This window comes from Callionymus lyra, chromosome 11 (assembly GCF_982586985.1).
Source record: "Callionymus lyra chromosome 11, fCalLyr1.hap1.1, whole genome shotgun sequence".
Taxonomy (NCBI): Eukaryota; Metazoa; Chordata; class Actinopteri; order Syngnathiformes; family Callionymidae; genus Callionymus; species Callionymus lyra.
Window position 1 is genome coordinate 26229690 of NC_141828.1, and position 21537 is coordinate 26251226.

At 36.2% G+C, this 21537-nt stretch overlaps 1 protein-coding gene across 2 annotated transcripts in view; it reads right to left on the minus strand.

Annotated features, from left to right (window-relative positions):
• The window catches only part of dst (dystonin), a 120787-nt gene that overhangs the window by 97216 nt on the left and 2034 nt on the right, over window positions 1-21537 (minus strand). For both annotated transcript variants that reach the window (XM_087802230.1, XM_087802229.1), the window contains exons 4-5: window positions 16765-16978; window positions 637-698 (exon numbers count right to left, since the gene is read on the minus strand). In XM_087802230.1, the coding sequence (XP_087658356.1) occupies window positions 637-698; window positions 16765-16978 (276 nt within the window). The remainder of the gene's footprint in view (window positions 1-636; window positions 699-16764; window positions 16979-21537) is intronic.

The following is a 21537-nucleotide window of genomic DNA, read 5'->3' on the forward strand; positions in this document are numbered from 1 at the left end:
GGGTTTGATTAACATTGACATTTGTTTGATTATAGTTGAAAATTACTTGATTACAGTTGAAAATGATTTGTTAATAGTGGAAGATAGTTATTTACAGTAGAAAAGTGTTTAAATAAAGATTAAAAATGTACATGCGGCAAAATTTTCGATTCCTAAAAATGTAATAATTACTGCGGAAAACTGTTTAGATTACATATTCAAATTATTAAATCAAATCTGAAAATTGTTTGATTACCATTAAAATATTATTTGACAGTAGGTGAAAATGCTTGTTTTTTAATTTAACTGGAAATTCTACAATTGTGTGTCTATGATGTTTTACAAAAAAAATAGTTTTAGTCTACCATTGTATATAAAAAAACAAATGGTACCTGATTTGAAGGATAAGAGAATAAAACAAACAAGTAAATAAAACTTTTCAACTACAAACACATAGAAATCATATAGGAGGACTTTGGCCAGTTCATCTTTTCTTTTAGAGCAGGCATGTCTAAAGCTTGGCCTGGGGGCCATTGGTGGTCCATTCATAAAAACAGTCACTTAAGTCAAAAAGCATTTTTAAATTTCAGTTGTTTTATGAAGGAGAGTTTATAGGTTCAATGAAAGTACATTAGCAAGAGTCACCATGTTTCTTACCTTGAGCAGATGCTGATTTATCCATTTGGTGAAGGTTTTCTTTTGCACTCGATCCCTTTCATCTGCAAAAGAAGAAACAACACGTGATTTATCTCAGGGTTGATGATCAACATTCACTCATTTGAACGAGTATTTGTGGCGTCTCTGGACAGAGAAACATCAAACAACGTTTTCATTTCAGGGCTTGCTGTGGTTTGTTGTGATCCCACTCAGATACTCACATCCTCGTATCCTCGAGGCACATCCTAGGAAAACGAATTGACGTGACAGACTGAATGAGTGGTGCTGACGTCAGGTTGGCAGGAAAGAAAACCATCAAAGTTGATGATAGTTTAGGAGCTTAAAGGCTATTTTTGGATACAGATCAAATCTAAGAATATTTAGATAAGATTCAGTCTAATCCTCGTGGACACTAAACAACACAAATGTCTCCAGCATCTCAACAAAACAACAGAAGATAAATACTAACCCATGCAGCACATGAGATTCACCAGCTCAGCCCTAAACTCCCTGCCGGTCCTAAAGAGGAGGCTCGTCTGGTCTACGAGCTCCTGAGGAACGTCGGGAAGCTGCTGGGTCGAGAACATGGAAGCCATGTCTGAGAAGTGAAGGCAACAGTGGCAGAGCTCTGCCTCGTCCCTGCCTACACCAGCCTCTAGGGCGGCGTGACTCTGTTTCTCATCATGCATCCAGAACGAGTCCTGTCAGGTTTTCCATGGCTACTCGCTATTTTCACTTCTATTCAGTGTTTATGCAGCAGCCGCAGAAGAAACTCTTACAGAGGGAAAAAAAACAGGCAAATTGCAGAAGGCTGTGGCAGAAACATCTCAACATTCAGATACGTGTCTAAAGGAGGAGTTTGTCAAGAAGAGTATGACAAGAAAAGTTGTAAAACGTTCTTTCAATCTTCCAAAGCTCACTTAAACAACTAACATCCGAGGAAAAATAGAAAATAGGAAGCAGAGGCTGAAACACTGAGTTGACAGCAGCATAGAAAAATGTAGCAAGAATGAAAACTATGAATTATTCACCAAGATAATGATTAATTTAGGGATCAAGAAGACTTGAGCTGAACCAAGAATAAGCGGAAAGGTGAATATTTCACTGGTTTATAGACCTAAAGTGAGAACTGGATCCGAGAAAGAATTAATTAATTCTACATTCATTTGTTTGAAGGAAGATTCAGAGATTTATGTGTTTCTAATTACCTCTGCCAAGGAGATAAAGGGAGATAATCACCTGCATATTTTATTTTATGTTTGTTGACTAAATTAGGGGTCCCTAACTTTATTTGCACCCTGGACTAGTTCAATGTTGGCATCATATTTACGCACTTCCAGATGAAAACACTGAAATAAATCACATTGAGTTTGTGTTTACAAGTCTTTACGTGTCAAGAGTCACTTACTTGTTGCTTTAGAGGAAAGACCAACATTTTTCAAAATAAACACCTTTCAGACAGTAATGACCATAGAACAGAAATTATACATATTTATTTTTTCTTTCTGTGCGGCCTGTTAACAAATGCCTCGTATTGTTCCCCGGAATGGGATTTTTTTTAAAGACTAGATGAGTCCTTCTCTCGGTGGTACATGCAATAAAATGCTAAAAAAGGTATTATGTGGCGAAATAGTGCCAGACTTATCAATACTTCTGTAGTGTGGTACTAATGTTTAATGTTGTAAATATATTTACAATTATTTTATTCAGTATTTTGTTTTATGTTATGGTTTTGATGTTAAGCTTTTATCTGTATTATCATTCTATAACATTATTTTTATTTTTTAATCATTTGTGTTATTGTTTTTAACATGTTTACTTTATTGCTTAATATTATGTGTGTGTATGTTTAATCTTTATGAACTTTTGTTTGACAATTTAAATTTTCGAATGTGGGAAGAATAAGGGTTTATCGTAACATATTGAATTGTAACATGGGTGGAATCTAAAAAAGTGGCTTGGCAGAGGTCTGAACTCACAAAGTGCTACTTTAGTTAAGATTTATTTTCACTTCTTTGTACAAGTCACATGTTCATGTTGCACATGCCATCTTTCAGTCTTATACCATATCTGACAAGTTTAGTTTGGACGGCTCCTTAAGTGGTGACATAGTCCTGGTACAGCTACTTGATGATAAGATATCTGTCCATCTGTTGGAATTGCTCTGAAGTGATTACACTTACTACTTATTCTACATACTTATTTTATAATATGATGTTATATTGGACAGTTGATTCTGCTGATTCAACCCAATGTTCCTCAAAGCGCTTTGTGACCCTGGTCTAGAAAGGCGCTATATAAATAGAGATTATTATTATTATTATTATTATTATTATTATTATTAGATCTGACGTCACACTTTTAAAAAACAACTTTTGTCACAGATGCAAGTTTGACTCACCAGACTGAGTGTTCATTCATTTTTTCAGTCGCCCACATGAACACTCAGAGTCTCTGAACAAAATAAACAGACTTCCCAGGTCTGGGAGCTCACTGACTAGAGAGACATGAGGGAGAAGCTGCCAAAATCTCAACATTGTAGTGCCATCTTGAGGACTGAATAAGAAAATCAGTTCAGTCAAAAGTTGCTTCTTTCACACTAAATCATTGTTCTTCCATTACTGGATGCTTACTTGGCTGCTTCTCTAATAAATAATCCAAAGTCTCGCAATGAAACTTTGTTAGATTCAAACAAAAGTAACAACATCTTTCATCCCTGCCTCAAAAACAGACATCAGGAAAAGGAAAATGTGTGAAAGTGGAGAAACATACCGGCTCATCGCTTGGACAATACACGCTATTTAGATATGCAACTTCTTGAAGGAGCATAATGAAGGTCATTTACTCGCCAGAGAGGCTGAAACTCTCAGACTGAACAGCAGGAAACAAAAAAATAATCCCTCAGGGAATGAAAGACTTTGAACGTACATGAAGTCATCAAAGGACAAAATGAAGACGCAAAGAACGACAGATTACAGGACAAGAATGAACTAAATTTCAAACCCTTATTAGTATTAGATCATTATTTATTGACCCCATTTCTATGTACGTGTTTGGCTTACATTTGAATGTATGAATATGAGCAGACACTTCGAAAAGACACTTACAAAAGGAGCATTTACAATCAAGAGCAGAAGAGAAAGAAGCGTCAAGAAAAAACAGAGAAGAACTGATAAGTCCTACGACAAAAGCTGCTCCCAGGTTTTGCCAGACTGAAGGCAAAAACTATTTGTGTTTAAATATAGTTAAACCACTATATAAATGTGTGACATAATAAGTCAGGGTGGGGAAGAAAAATGGGGTGATATTCCTTGTCTTTTATTTCATCATAACCTTGGATCATGGATACTTTGTAAACATTCTAATGTATGCATGAATGTTTATTATCAATTTAATTTATTTATATAGAAATTAATACGCATTCATGTTATCTTTTATTTATCAAAATATAGAATCAAAATCTGCAGCTGACGATCAAGTACATTTATATTATGAATTATTTATGAAAATAAATCCATCATGATTTTGAATGAAAATAAATCTTTGATAATTTGGTCTTTGATAAAGACTTACATTTATGTTCATAGAAATGTATACATATTTATATTATTTGTATTATTGAAAAAGAAAATCCATTAAATTTTAGAGTCAAAATCTTTCTTTGATAACTGTTTTATTTAAAATGAATGACTAAAAATGGATTTAAAGAAAGAAGTACAAGATTTTCTATCTAAACAGTAAAACAAATAATTAAAAACTGTTGAGCTTTTCACATTCATGACTATTTTTACTGAAAACATTAATTTTTTTCCGACCCATTAAGGATCACTACAACAGAAGTGAAGTTAAATTCAGACTTTGAAAAAAAAGTTTGATTTCCAGAGCCTGCCCCTGGTTTATGACGCCCGGTGTTCCAGTCATCAGGCGAGCCTCTCCTGCACAGCAGTCCTCTACTGTCACAGTTATTTGTGGACCTCAGCTGAGCACATGTGCAATTCTAATAATAGCCTTGAACCACGCCGCCACATAATCTGTCCAGTTACGTCCTTCATTTTCTCCCTCAGAATCAGGATGATTGAATTTGAATAATAGTTTATTTCTTGTTATAAAACTTAAGTTTTCACATGTGACAAAGAATTCTACACAAATGTGCCAAAGAAGTAGAAAAGTATTTTACAGACATAATCAAGAATTAATAAACTGCTTGACCTTGGTTTGGGGGGGTCAAGAGGGGTCAAGCGGGGGGGCATAGGTAGACAAGCTAAACTGAAAAGGACTTGCTAAACATTCTTACCAAACAGCTCTCAGAGCACAACTCAGGTGTCGCAACTGCTAAGTGTTATTACCATGGCCATGTTTTGAAGATCCGCAGCCAAAACTGGTTATAAATGACTATTTAGACAATTATATTACTATTTTAAACAGATACTATGGAAATTACTTTTTACACCTGAACCCTTTACTTTTTAAAATCATGGAGCTGGTTATATTACTAGTTTTAAATATAATTAATGGTCATTTTAAATTATATTGCATTTATGTTGAATCACCAACTCTGTTGGTTCAATATTTGTTTTTCTTTAACCTAAAATCAAGGTTGAAATGTTAAAACTTACTTAATTTTATTAAGTTATTTTTCTCCACAGTAAAGGTATATTTTAGGGTATAAAACTCTTCTATGGGGTTCCATTTATACAAAAATATGTCGACCTATTGTGTCGTCTACATATAATGACTGTCTTAATACACTTGCCCCGTTTTGTTTTTTTGGAGGGGGCTTTAAAATCACATTTTATTTTTATCAGAGCTGTTATGGATAATGTTTAAATAAATGGTTTTTAAATACAATAATTCGATTTTTTTTTTATTTACAATTAACATGCAAAAGAAATTCGCAATGTTTGTTCATTTGTTCAAACTTCCTGACGCTGGATGGCAGCAGTCATTTCACAGCTGAAGGAACAATGAGATCCTGTGAGATCAGTAAAAACGAGAGGATACAGTGACTCCAGCAGCTTTTAAAGCTGATGTTTGGACATGTTTTGGTTTCAATACAAATAAAAGCAGTTACAACTTCGTCAAGAGTCATGTGGTCTGTAAGTCAGGTACTGACAAATATAGCCTTTCTCACACAGTATCACAAAATATTGCAATGTATCGTATCATTGACCCTGTATCGTGATAACTGTTGTATCAAAGATTATTTCCAATACATCGTTTGGAACTGTTGTCTTGGATTGTTGTTGTGCCTTGAAGAATAAACAACACAGAGAGACAACAGGTCAACAGTCAACACATTGTTGGCACAAATGGAACCTCATACTTTTCCTCTCTCAGTTCAAAAACTAAAACTAGACATTCTTCAACAGGACGTTGTGATGAGTCGGCAGAGATGTCACCCTCTAATTTTACAGGCATGTCATCTGCAGAGCTTGTAAACAAATGAAGGCGCGAGACGACGGTGGACTTCTTGCAGCAACATTTTTCCCATTCCTGGTACGTGACTGTCGAGTCTTCTCGGGAGGGTGGGGCGGTGTCCCAAATATGTGACTCTGTAACTGAAACTGGTTGTCGAGCCTTCAAAGCAGCTCTTCCAGCCACAACAGCAACAACTAGATAAGAAAAACCAACAATTTTTTTTTATAATTTCACCTTTTTTGACGTTATAAATCAGCTGTTTTGATTGACACATGGCTGATCCAATGAAATCTTTTAGTGCTCCACAAAAGGCGGGGGTTATGACAAAGAACGCAAATTATATTTTTTGGGGGGCTGGTCCAATCAGCTGGACCTTTACAAATGTACATTTCTGTAACTATTTCGTGTAAGTTAAGTTGTACATGTACTTAGATTTAAATATCAAGGTCAAAGGTCAACAGACAGGATGTCATATTTGATAAAATTCAAAATGACGTCTCTTCACTCTATGGCTACAGAACAAGAAAAAATGAGCTTCTTTTAGCTGCACATTCATATCTTAGGTGACACATATTGTAAATTTCTTTACTCATTTATTTACAATAATGAAGTGAGAAACAGATTAAGGTTAGTGCAAGACAAACTTAGGAGCGGTGGTAACATACAGTCCATAGTATTATGACATAAACCTGCATGAATGACTAAGAAAAACAAGCTAAAGCTGCACTTCTCTTGACAGAACGAGGCAGTTTCCTTTCAGTTATTATTGGATTAACTCTGGCCGTGCTGCATTTGAGAAGGGTGGAGCTGCTGGAGAGGAAGACGGACTTGCTGGCGAGCATGAGTCAGGGTGGGAAAGTCGGAAACTCACCAGATGATCTCATGCAGGAGGAGTTAAACGCAGCTGCAGATCGAGGCTCGGTCATGATATCTTACCATCGTCATGACAACAGATAAATATAAATATAAGTATGAGGAGGACGGATACTGAAAAGCCAGCTATGAGTCTCAGAGCTCATTTTCCATGAACGATCCATTGTTTGTCCAAAAGGACGAGGAGACTGTTTTTTTTATTTTATTTAAGCCTGATGTAAAGAGGAAACAAAATGTGACCCGAGAAGGAAACGAAACAGGTCCAGTTAGATTATTTTGTTTCCAACTGAACAACTGACGGAATATACCTTTGTGGTTTTGTTGGTGTAACAGTTGAATTAAGTAATGATCAAGTAAACTTTTAGATACAGTTGAGAGCTGGGTATCGAACTTTGATTCTATTGTTGCACAGACGCTAGTATCGAAACATGCTCTGTCTTTTGGTGTCAAGTACCCATGAGTGATCAAAAATCTTGTACAACTAAAGGTACGTTTGTTTGGACAAATATATGGAAAAAAAAATCTTATTGAAATTAAACCAACAGAAAATATCTATGACAAGTAATTCCATTTAAACTCAAGTAATTTATCTGCCGCAATTATTCAATTTTAAAATACATATTTTCCAAGAGACAAAGCATATACAAAGTTTGTGTTAAACTCATTTAGGTTCAACAATGCATGAAAGCAGCTGAAGTGCTTCACAAGTCACAAATATCCAACCTCAATCAAGCTCAAAACAGCTTAACAACATATTTTATCCCCTATAACTTGCAACACATCTCAGTGAACACATTGTATCAAAAATCTGTAAATTTACTTAATCAAATACATGGAAGATATTGAAACTGTTAAATAAAATTATAGTAAGTGAGTTTGAGGCAAACAGAAATACTTGAACACAGTTGTTGCCACTTTCAATCAAGACAACTGAATCCAAAGTAAACAGAATCTAAAGGGTGGTTAAACTATTGCAAGTTTATTTGTTGGCGATAATTAAACAATGAAAAAATATTGAACTTTCGTCCGCTAGATGGCAGCAGTTTTTACGTCCTACGCAGCTAAAGAGAGAATAAAATTCGAAGAGATCCCGGCAGTGACCAAGGACGAGACGATACTGTAGTGTGTAATGTCATTTTCTTATTTGTTGTTCTTGTGAAATTGGTATCGAAAAAGTATAGTTACAGGATCCGATATTAAAGTAAAGGTATCGGTATAAGTACGAAAACCACAGCCCTACGTGTATTATCATCGTCTATCATGTATTATCTATTTTGTATGATTTATCGTGTATGACGTATAACTTATCATGCATCACTTATCATGTACCATGGTAATGTCCAATGTAAAATGACTGTGTTTAATCTACTGTCTATCGTGTACAGAAAGTCATTAATTGACTTTCATAGAACTGGTAGTTTGGTTTGAATCGAAGGCCTCTGAGAGTGTCGTCACATGTGTGAGTCTTCAGGGCCGACATATTTCTCCCTTAAACAACGAGTGTCTTTTGTATGCCAGCAGTCAGTCTCCATTGACAGCAATGTGTGTGTGGGGGGGGGGGCACTCCAGCGTTTGAATGTGATGAGTGGGCTGTCGACATAGAGGAGCAGGACGGGGCAGAGCTCAGCTCCGAGGGATGGACAAAGGCAGTGACTGTGCAAAAAACACAAAGCTCTTCCCAGCAGAGCAAAATATTGCAACCACAGCAGATTTCAAAAAATGTAACTGTTACATATCTTAGCTGATAATTAAGAACAGAAAACACTATTCATATAAAGATTTTCCAGAGTTGCAACATTTTCTTCGAATAGCTTTTTTTTCTTACACAGTCACATGCATACATAATGATCAAATACATGAACATGAAGTCCATATGACACTTTTAATTTTTTGCTAGAAAAGTGTAAATGACCTTAAAGATCTTGAATCTGGACATGCATATTGCTCACATTACTGACATGAATAAATGATCATATGACTGGCATACGGATCACATAAATATCATAGATGAATGATTATTTAAAATAAATAATTCATTAATAAAATAATAGGCTTAATACTGTCTTTAGTTACATGTGAATAATAATGAGGAATAAGATACTATTATGAACTTTTCTTCTGGTAAAATAACCTTTGAAAATTATATGATTTGATGTGCTTCATTTGAAGTATATAAAACAGGTGTTTAATTTGAAGCTTACAATTGTAACAAAATATATAAGTATACTTAAACTAACACAAAAAAACGAAATAAAGAAACAAATGAACAGAAAAAAGACAGAAAGCATGACTTCAATATCGGGGGAGGGGAAGGGGGACAGACATACCACACCCTAGAATGACACATCGTCTAAGGAGTGTCACAACGAGAGCTCTTTGTTTATCCAACACCTTCATTAAAGTTGTTATCACCAATTAACTTACACATAAATTATAAAAAAAGAACATTTCCAAATATTTTTTTATCAAATTATATTACAATTCCTTCTGGCTACTTAATGAAAAACACAACAAAAATTATGGAAAAAATGAGTATATTTATTCACACTTAACATACTTAAAAACCTAGGAAACCTTGAGCAGCATGTTTTTAGTCTTTTCACCTTACAAATCTAAACCCAAAGGATCGTGTCTCCTTGTTATCTTCAGTTTTGCTAATGTTTGCTCTTGGTTTCACCCAAGATCTACACAGTAGAAGTGTTTACAGTCATGCTGGGACAAGCTGTCATCAAAGAGTGAACGCAAGAGTAAAGAAAGCCTGGAACTTCTCGCTTAAGAAGCAACAACTGACGATAATATCAGAAATGAGTCTTTAAAAATATTTTTGTGCAAGATAATGTGTTAAAACTCTAAGTATCCTTAAAAAAATGACGAGCAATCGTTCATGCTTAAAAACGTAAAGATAAATACGTTCACCTATTAGATCATCATCACAGCTTTATGACTCACCTGGACAGGTTAATCACAGTTGGAGCTATCAACCATTATGATGTTTTTCTGAATTAAATCTCACATACATTTCACAATAAAACACAGGTGTAAGAAAATATCAATACACTTAAATATCGCAAGATTTTTTTCAAGTTACTGTTTGGATATTCCACAGCACTGTATTAACTTTTTTGTTTTATTAGTATCATAGTTCTTGTATATTTCAATAAAGTTTGTATAAAATAAAATAATTTAATTTTTTTATATTAATAACCATTTAAATATCCACTGGGTTTGTTCATTCTTGTGTTACAATTCAACCTACAGCCACTCATTGGAAGCCGTCATTACGTCCTCCACAGCTAAAGGCACATTGAAATCCCGGAGATCACTGAGGACAAGAGGATACAGTAGACTCCAGCCGATTTTAAAGCTTAAAGTTTGAACATATTTTGCTTTCAAAACAAATGAAAGCAGTTACAACTTCATCAAGAGTCATGTGGTCTGTAAATTCTGCAACACCAGAGTCAAGTACTCGTCAATACTACAAATATATCCTTGTTACTACAGTATCGAAATATATCATATAATTGACCCCTTTATAGTGATAAGTATCATTTTCTGAATTGAAACTCCAAAAACAAAATGTCCCTAAATTCTTTTATCATTCATCAAATGACTCATGAATACTTTGTAGTTTCCAAAATAAATGGTTGTCATGGGAGATCCTCACTCACTAGAAACACTGTCTTTTCTGCTCATAAGATCAACTGACTTAACGCACTAAGGTGATATTAAATACAATTTTCCTCCAACTAAATGGACTTAAAGCTGACAGATACAACCCCTGGATCTTGGACTTAATATACCTGTGAAAGTGTTCAGGAAGCGGAGTTTGGAAAAACTAATATTTTCACTAAACCTTACCATCACTTCTAAATTCTCTCCTGAAAAATTCCCTGACCAAGTGCTGGACCTGCTTCCTGAAGTGGGCGGACCTTGTGATTATATTCCTCCGTCCCTGCTCACTTCCTGTTGATCCAGTGTGTGTGTGTGTGTGTGTGTGTGTGTGTGAGTGTGCATATATATCTGCTCTGTCATCCTGTGAAGCTGTGCTATTTCATGTCTGCTATGGATCTTGAGCGAGCAAATCCAGATGTATAATCTAGAAAAATATAGTCCATCAGGCGAGTCAAAAGAAACTCATCACAACATTTAAAAAATGTTGTAATCCAGATGAATGTAACTGTGTAGTGTTCTGTAATATACTTGAGCAACCTCAAAAATGATGGGTCAAAAACAATGAATGCAAGAAATTAAAATGAATCCTAAAACAATGAAATACATGGATAACCTTAAATTAAAATACCTGAAATGTGTCAAGAGTCAGACCCACGCTCACATTTATCTTGGTGAAACACATCACAAATGGATCCAAATAATCAACAGCATATTTTCAATGGCAAGAAATAACATTCAAACTTAACTAACAAACAGACAAGTCTGATAATATATAGAGGAAATTGACGAATGGACAAACATACACAAGTAGATTCCTGGTATTGAATAATATGATGTTCTTTTAATCAAATATTCATATATTTTGATTATCTCATACTTTCGTGAACTTCAGCTCAATGACTCATGATGTATCATGGTTTTAGTTTTATTGTCATTCATCTTTTATTAATACTTTCTCTTTCTCTCTTTTTTTTACTGCTATTTTGGAGGAAATAACATTGCTGTATTGAAAATGTAGAAAGGTATGAATTCAAGCTGATACTTGGATGTTTCTGTACATTTTATTAATACTGACCTAAAGCAGCTTGCAAGAATAAATAGAAACACTTGAAAGTTTTCCTCGGAAGTCAATTATAACTTTTTTTTATTATTTATAGTGATTTATTTTGGGTTTTTTTTTTTATAATGTAAAATAAGTGTGAAAAACTGGCTAAAGGGATATTTAAGGAAACACTTTCTTGACCGTGTCTTGTCTCTTCATCTTTTTTATGATGTCAGATGAACTTTTTCAGAAACTCGTTCGACCCCGGAGTCTTGACGGCAGCCAAACCGGCTTTGCTGGAACAGAGTGATCCAACAGCCGCTGCCCACTGCCATTCATAGCCAGTCTGTCTGTGGAGTCTGGAGCTCATCGGTGAGACCTTCAAGCAAGAACTAAGACTCATGGATGTAAACCCTCAACTCTTGCGTTGCCATGAAAACATAAGAGAAAATGAATGATAATGTGTAATTGCCAATATTTTTACAATTCATTTAAAAATGCCCCCCAAAAAAGTGTATGTTAATAAAAAATAATATAAAATAAAAAAATTAATTAAATTATTTAAAAAATGAAACACCATTTTTTAATGTACAAATTATTGTATTTGATTGTTTTAAAAGCACAAATGAATTTCAATACACCACATTTTAAATTTAAATATTGCTGTTAAAGATGTCCAGCAAAAATATGAATTGTTAAATTCAAACAATGCATATGCTGATGGAACTAATATTTTTTCACATGAATCCACTGTTTTTTGTGCGATGGAAGGTAAGGAAGAGAGTGCAGACAGGGTGGAGACGGCAGAAAAGGTTGATCAGTGACAATCCTAAAAAAAATGTTACTTTAAAGTCCAACCGATTGTTTTATTTTCTTGTCGTAAATCCAAAGAAAATGTATCAGATTACAAAATGTTGTTACATTAAAAACATCTGACTAATTAAGAGGTTTAGTGTCGTTCACGCTCGTACCAAACAACAACATGTTTTACACTCAGAAAAGCTGTTTTCGAATGTGTTTAATGGTGTGTTTGTTCTTGTTTGCTTGGATACTGTTCACGCTGAGAAAAAATGTGCTACTTTTAACTTCATCACATGCAGAGAAGCTGTAGGCTCCTGCAAACAAAGTCAGCAAGACTTTTTATTTTCATAAACATTTACTCTACAGTTTTAATGTAAATATATTTATAAACATTTGATGATTCATATGACAAATTAATAATGTGAGCTTACACATATTTAACATTATTGAATGAAGTATAATTACATAGATCAAAACTAAAAAAGATATTACATTTTTCAAATCTTGTTTGTGGTGTAAAAATATTTAAGAAGCCCATTCAAAGGGTTTAAGGTTATAAACTGACATGATATCTGATTAAGTAGCACAGACAAGTGTGCCATAACTTTATCTTTACGAATCTTTTTTATCAGATAATCAAAAAAGTATCTTACCTTTCTTTGACATGTTTAACGCTCAAGAAATCAAATAAGATCCAAAAATATGGTTTTAAAAATGTGTTTACAGTGTAAAGCCAGTGAGAGAAATGAGCTCTGTTGTCTCAACTTGGCAAATCCTGGTGATACTACATCATGTGATCTCTAAGGAGTCCAGTCAGGAGGTCCGTGTCTCCACTACAGCTGATGCTTGTGAACCTTCAGAAGATATTATATTACGTCACAAACTGAAGGCCTGGGGGCCACATAAGGCCGGCCAAGTCATTTTATGTGGCCCATGAGTGGTTACATTTAAGTCAAAACAGATAAATGTTTGTGTTGTTGAACAATAAGGATGTTAGTGTTTAAGATAAGATAAGAAACTTAAAACACATTACATAGCAATGATACTTATATTCACTCTTAAAAGAAGTGTTGGTTACATCAGAAAACGTGTCCCTATAACGTCCTCTTGTGAGATTGAATCTGACAACATGTTAGGACTGACATTAAACACACGCATTTCATTCATTTTGAGTCCACTTGTAAATTCAACAAATTTAAAGTAAATAATAATAATCCAGATTTTAAAAAACTGAGATAATGGTGTCAGATTTTCCCAATAATATAATTATAAATGTATAATGTATATGATTTTAAATTGCCTTTTGTTATATTTATGTCATAAGGATACATATGTAGTATATATATATTTTTTAAAACATTATACGTCTATATAGATAGTAAGTAAGTAAGTAATGTTTATTTGTATGGCGCTTTTCCAGACCAGGGTCACAAAGCGCTGAAACAATCAAAACAATATTCAATAAAGTATATATTTTAAAGATCAAGATAAAAAAGAAGGTGTAATATTCCAGAACAAGCCTCAGCAGTCGGTGAGCATTAAGCATCTCGTATGTATTAATAATTTAATGTATTTAAAGCTCCACCACATGAAATGACTTGTATCATTCAAACCGGTCAATAATGGGATCGATCCATGACACACGCCCTTTCATGCCAGTAATGCGAGGCGATGAGCGTCTCAACAGGACCGTCAAGGGTTAAAACTACGACTTGTCAGTTTGAATCGAGCTCCAGAGGTTCTTCTGCGCCTTCACAGGAGCTCATGTGGATGATCTCGTCTACAAGTCTGTCACAGAGACTCTCACGAGTGATGCCTTCACTGACAACACCACAACACAGGAGCACAAAAGACTGAGGCACTCGTGTCATGGTCGCCTCTGCTCCATGTTCGAGAAGATAAAAATAACATTTTTAAATCACTTCGATTCATTCAGAGATCACAGCTGCATCACCTAGGAAGTCACTCCAGGAAAAAATGTGTTTGCCGATGACGTCACGCTGTAAATATTGCCACATTTCCACCTGACCAGCCGCTGACGACAGTCGCTGAACTGTCAAAGCACAATGAAACGCGCGCGCACACACACTCTCTTACACACACACACACGCGCGCGCACGCACGCCAGTATCGACAATACCTTTGTATTTCTCCAACACGTCCTCGTAAGCCTGAAGATATTCCTGCTCGTCGAACTGAGCCATAACCTCCAGACTGGACCCTCGACTGACACACAGCGTGCAGAGTGTGTGTGCATATGTGTGTGTGTGTGTGTGTGTGTGTGTGTGTGTGTGTGTGTGAGTGAGTGATCGGCGCTGTTGTTGCGATGAAGAAAACGCCCCACGACCCTCCCTGCTCTCACTCCAGCCAATTACACTCACTTCCGCTCCCGCACTGATAGGAAGCTCGGCTGCACTGGAAGAAATATTCCTTTTGTTTTAGCCTCCTATTATTCCCTAACACGCTTAAAAAAATGAGAAAAAATCACACTTGTATTTTACAAGAATATACGAAAGATGGACATGGAGCAGTGTGTGGAACAAAAAAATAAATAAAAACATCAGTGTTGAAAAAACAATATTGGAATTTAAAATTAAAATGCAAATTGAAAAAAAAAATGGAATAGAAAATAAAAGTCGAAATGGAACATGTAGCAGCCAAAATACACAGCAAATTAAATAAATGTATTTTTTGACTATTTATTTATTTATTTACTTACCTACATGGGGAAAGGGCCACTAGGGGCCACATGTAGCCCCCTGACTCTATTTATGCAGCCCTTGCGTGGTCACAGATCATTTATGAACTTCAATTTCATTTAAGTCATTCAAAATGTTTGTGTGAGGATTTTTTTTTTTTATTATTTGTACTTTTTTAGGGTTAGATATTATTATGCGTTATTTAAGAAAAAGCGAATCAACGTCCTCCATCTAGCCCTTTTCTCTGCATACCCCTCTCTCACACCAACCAACTTAATGTCCTCTTTCACTACATCTATAAACCTTCTCATTGGTCTTCCTCTAGACCTCCTGCCTGGCAGTTCCAACCCCAGCATCCTTCTACCAATATACTCACTATCCCTCCTCTGTACATGACTAAACCATCTCATTCTGGCCTCTCTGACATTATCTCCTAAACATCTAACATGTTCCTCTGATTCCCTCATTCCTGATCCTATCCATCTTCTTCACTCCCAAAGAGAACCTCAACATCTTCATCTCTTTTACCTCCAGCTCTTCTTCCTGCCTTTTCCTCAGTGCCATTGTCTCTAGAGTCTAGACCATACAGCATCGCTGGTCTCACTGCTGTCTTGTATATCTTTCCTTTCATTCTGGCTGATACTCTTTTATCACACATTACTACTGACACTTTTCTCCCTGTTTTCCAGAGCTCTACTCAAAGCCATTCTTATGCCTTTAGCTCAGCTCTTTCGTCACCAATACGTCTTTGTCACATAAAAAGAAAATGTCAATCTTATGGTTCATAATTTCCTAACGTGTGACCACACGTTATATATATATACAGTATATATAGTATATATATTAATAGACATAGATATACAGGTAGAATAACAGATATGTATCAATATAGATATCGATATAGATATAGATATAGATATAGATATAGATATACAGGTAGAATAACAGATATTTATCAATATAGATATCGATATAGATATCTCAATATATTTGTTCATATATAGATATTTAGATATAGACATAGATATAGATATAGATATAGATATAGATATAGATATAGATATACAGGTAGAATAACAGATATTTATCAATATAGATATCGATATAGATATCTCAATATAGATATAGATATAGATATAGATATAGATATAGATATAGATATAGATATAGATATAGATATAGATATACAGGTAGAATAACAGATATTTATCAATATAGATATCGATATAGATATCTCAATACATTTGTTCATATATCTAGATATTTAGATATAGATATAGATATAGATCAGTTCGAGATATACAGGTAGAATAACAGATATTTATCAATATAGATATCGATATAGATATAGATATAGATATAGATATAGATATAGATATAGATATAGATATAGATATAGATATAGATATAGATATAGATATACAGGTAGAATAACAGATATTTATCAATATAGATATCGATATAGATATCTCAATATATTTGTTCATATATCTAGATATTTAGATATAGATATAGATATAGATATCTACAACTATAGCTGTATAGATACACATGTACCGTAAATTCCAGCATATGAGCGCATCTTCCCATCAGACATTATAGGATGACTGGGCAACAACTTACCTGCGATCCTGAGCACTGCTCGCTCGGCTGGATCCAGAACTGAACCTCCATGTATCTTTCTCTTGTAGCGCTCGTGCCGGGGCAGGTTCCAGGGCAACGTGTCCCCTGGAGCCGGGGATGCGGATCCAGATCTGACACTGTAGTCCTCATCGTCTGAGACATCTGCCGAGGAAGACATGGAGCAGTGCAGGGACGGGTTCCCCGAACTGGAGCTCTAAACGCCGCAACAGAAAATAAAAAAAAGGGACATGATGATGAAAAGAGAGAATGGAGAAGAAAGATTTAACATTGATCTCACCCTTTCAAAATGCATATTGGTCAAGAGGTGTGAGGAAACTCGCAGTCCGATCCCTAAATGATCCATGACAAAAGACTGGCTGCTATGTTGAACGAGAAGTGTCTCTAGCTCCCCCGACAGGTCAACAACAAGACCTGCCGCTCAGCGACGTCTCAGCTGCGAGCACCAAATACATCTGTCCTGGTCCACGTCTGCTCGAGGGCCACGCCCTTTAAAAGCTGCCTCTGGATTCTGACCAGCGATAGTGGAGATGTGGAGGTGATGTCAGCGCGAGGAGAGATGAGAGCGAGACCCGCCTCGCGTCACCGCAGCAGCCAAACAACAGGCGGGTGATGTTAAAGAGACACCCGCATCCTAACCCTGCCCTCACACGTGTGTGCTCAGGGTCAGCGAGGACAACACATCTGTTCATCTCAAAGGACTGGAGATGCTTTAGGATGAACTGAGCAACAACATCCACATTCTGATCCAACATTCCAGACTCCTACAGTTGCTCAACATAATCCCGGTAATGGTCCAGGACACACCTGCCGTTGAGCAACAGACGAGTGTTGACAGAGAAGGAGCCGCTTTAACACAAAACACGTGTTCTAAAGAAAAAAAAACATTTATTTGTTTGGGCTTAAAATTGTCTCATAAATATTTGTAAATGCAACGAGGGTGATCTACAATCGTCAATTGTTTCCACGTGTGTTTTGATATCCACAAAGGAAAATTCAATAGTTAAACCGTTTTTTCTTTTGTATTTACAAATAAAACGGAATTAAATAACCTTATTGAAGATTCCATCCCAGATGATTAGCATTTGTTGTGAATAATAAATGCGGGCTATGTCTTTGTAAGTCCCAACACAGATGTAACTATAACTGATGTCAGATTTGAGCTAAAGAAAATAAACTTCAGTGTAGTGGTCATAGTAACTCACTAAAATGATTTGTTTCCTTTTTTGTCTTTTTTTCCCTGCATTATACATGTTTTAATTTATTCTCATAGAATAATAATAATAAAAAAAATGCTTTCAAACTTGCTTTGAACTCACATTTGAATAACTAAGAATTCAAAGTCGAAATACTGATGAATCACAGTTGAAACACTGATGAGTCACAGTTAAATAACTGATGAGTCACAGTTGAATAACTGATGAGTCACAGTTAAATAACTGATGAGTCACAGTTGAATCACTGATGAGTCACAGTTGAATCACTGATGAGTCACAGTTGAATAACTGATGAGTCACAGTTAAATAACTGATGAGTCACAGTTGAATCAATGATGAGTCACAGTAGAATCACTGATGAGTCACAGTAGAATCACTGATGAGTCACAGTTGAATCACTGATGAGTCACAGTTGAATCACTGATGAGTCACAGTTGAATCACTGATGAGTCACAGTTGAAACACTGATGAGTCACAGTAGAATCACTGATGAGTCACAGTTGAAACACTGATGAGTCACAGTTGAATCACTGATGAGTCACAGTTGAATCACTGATGAGTCACAGTTGAATCACTGATGAGTCACAGTTGAATCACTGATGAGTCACAGTTGAATCACTGATGAGTCACAGTTGAATCACTGATGAGTCACAGTTGAATCACTGATGAGTCACAGTTGAAACACTGATGAGTCACAGTTGAATCACGGATGAGTCACAGTTGAAACACTGATGAGTCACAGTTGAATCACGGATGAGTCACAGTTGAATCACGGATGAGTCACAGTTGAATCACGGATGAGTCACAGTTGAATCACGGATGAGTCACAGTTGAATCACTGATGAGTCACAGTTGAATCACGGATGAGTCACAGTTGAATCACGGATGAGTCACAGTTGAATCACGGATGAGTCACAGTTGAATCACGGATGAGTCACAGTTGAATCACGGATGAGTCACAGTTGAATCACTGATGAGTCACAGTAGAATCACTGATGAGTCACAGTTGAAACACTGATGAGTCACAGTTGAATCACTGATGAGTCACAGTTGAATCACTGATGAGTCACAGTTGAATCACTGATGAGTCACAGTTGAATCACTGATGAGTCACAGTTGAATCACTGATGAGTCACAGTTGAATCACTGATGAGTCACAGTTGAATCACTGATGAGTCACAGTTGAATCACTGATGAGTCACAGTTGAAACACTGATGAGTCACAGTTGAATCACGGATGAGTCACAGTTGAATCACGGATGAGTCACAGTTGAATCACGGATGAGTCACAGTTGAATCACTGATGAGTCACAGTTGAATCACGGATGAGTCACAGTTGAAACACTGATGAGTCACAGTTGAATCACTGATGAGTCACAGTTGAAACACTGATGAGTCACAGTTGAATCACTGATGAATCACAGTTGAATCACTGATGAATCACAGTTGAATCACTGATGAGTCACAGTTGAATCACTGATGAATCACAGTTGAATCACTGATGAGTCACAGTTGAATCACGGATGAGTCACAGTTGAATCACGGATGAGTCACAGTTGAAACACTGATGAGTCACAGTTGAATCACTGATGAGTCACAGTTGAATCACTGATGAGTCACAGTTGAATCACTGATGAGTCACAGTTGAATCACGGATGAGTCACAGTTGAAACACTGATGAGTCACAGTTGAATCACTGATGAGTCACAGTTGAATCACTGATGAGTCACAGTTGAAACACTGATGAGTCACAGTTGAATCACTGATGAATCACAGTTGAATCACTGATGAGTCACAGTTGAATCACTGATGAATCACAGTTGAATCACTGATGAGTCACAGTTGAAACACTGATGAGTCACAGTTGAATCACGGATGAGTCACAGTTGAATCACGGATGAGTCACAGTTGAATCACTGATGAGTCACAGTTGAATCACGGATGAGTCACAGTTGAATCACGGATGAGTCACAGTTGAATCACTGATGAGTCACAGTTGAATCACTGATGAGTCACAGTTGAATCACGGATGAGTCACAGTTGAATCACTGATGAGTCACAGTTGAATCACGGATGAGTCACAGTTGAATCACGGATGAGTCACAGTTGAATCACGGATGAGTCACAGTTGAATCACTGATGAGTCACAGTTGAATCACGGATGAATCACAGTTGAATCACTGATGAGTCACAGTTGAATCACGGATGAGTCACAGTTGAATCACGGATGAGTCACAGTTGAATCACGGATGAGTCACAGTTGAATCACTGATGAGTCACAGTAGAATCACTGATGAGTCACAGTAGAATCACTGATGAGTCACAGTTGAATCACGGATGAGTCACAGTTGAATCACGGATGAGTCACAGTTGAATCACTGATGAGTCACAGTTGAATCACGGATGAGTCACAGTTGAATCACGGATGAGTCACAGTTGAATCACTGATGAGTCACAGTTGAATCACGGATGAGTCACAGTTGAATCACGGATGAGTCACAGTTGAATCACGGATGAGTCACAGTTGAATCACTGATGAGTCACAGTTGAATCACGGATGAGTCACAGTTGAATCACGGATGAGTCACAGTTGACCATGAAGTTGAGGGTAAGAAGCTGAGTCATCAATTGGACACTGAACATCTCACAAGGATGCTCAGAAGATCCTGCACAGGTCCAGATGCAAAGAGCTCAAACTAAAGCATCATTCGATGGTGTGATCTATGACTGTGAAACATTGATGCTAACATGGACGTCTCTTCATGGACATGTTTAATCAGCATTTCATGTCTAAAGGTGTGTTATTCACTGCTGTAATGATTCTGTAACATTTATTCAACAGAAGCAACTAATCAAGTTTCTAATGTTGGTCACACACAAACACACACGCACACACACACCCCCCCACACACACACACACACACACACACACACACACACACACACACACACACAATCTCTTGATTTCACTCGGCTGTCTTACTTCGTACTGTGACACCGTCTTGTTAGACACATGAAAGGAAATAAAAGCTAAAAATAGAACGTTTGAAGGATAAATTTAGCTTTTTAAAAGTTGGTGATTTCATTAAATCACCAACAGCCAATCCCTCCTGATTTTACTTTGTTTTTGGAAGATGCAAAATACTTACTTAATCAAATAAATATACAGTATATAGTTTCTAGTTTCCATCTATAATATAGTGAGAGCAGGTTTGTTCATCAGCTGAGCTGCAGCAGCCTCTGCTGATCACAGTTGGAAAGACAAGCAAACTGCAGTCCTAGAAGTTGTGTAAAGTTGTGTAAAAAATACAAAATCAATCATATATAGGTAGTCAAGATATTTTACTATGAATTATTCCATGTTTGAATAAATCCCTGGTAAAACTATAACATTTTTACTTTTTAAAACTATTTAACTTTCCTATTTTTCATCATTATTATGATCCATTTTTCATGTGGGCTGCTTGGATCCTCCTTCTTGTTCTTCGGGTCACAACGTGGTGACCTCAGATTAGAGTATAAGAACTGATCTACTTGT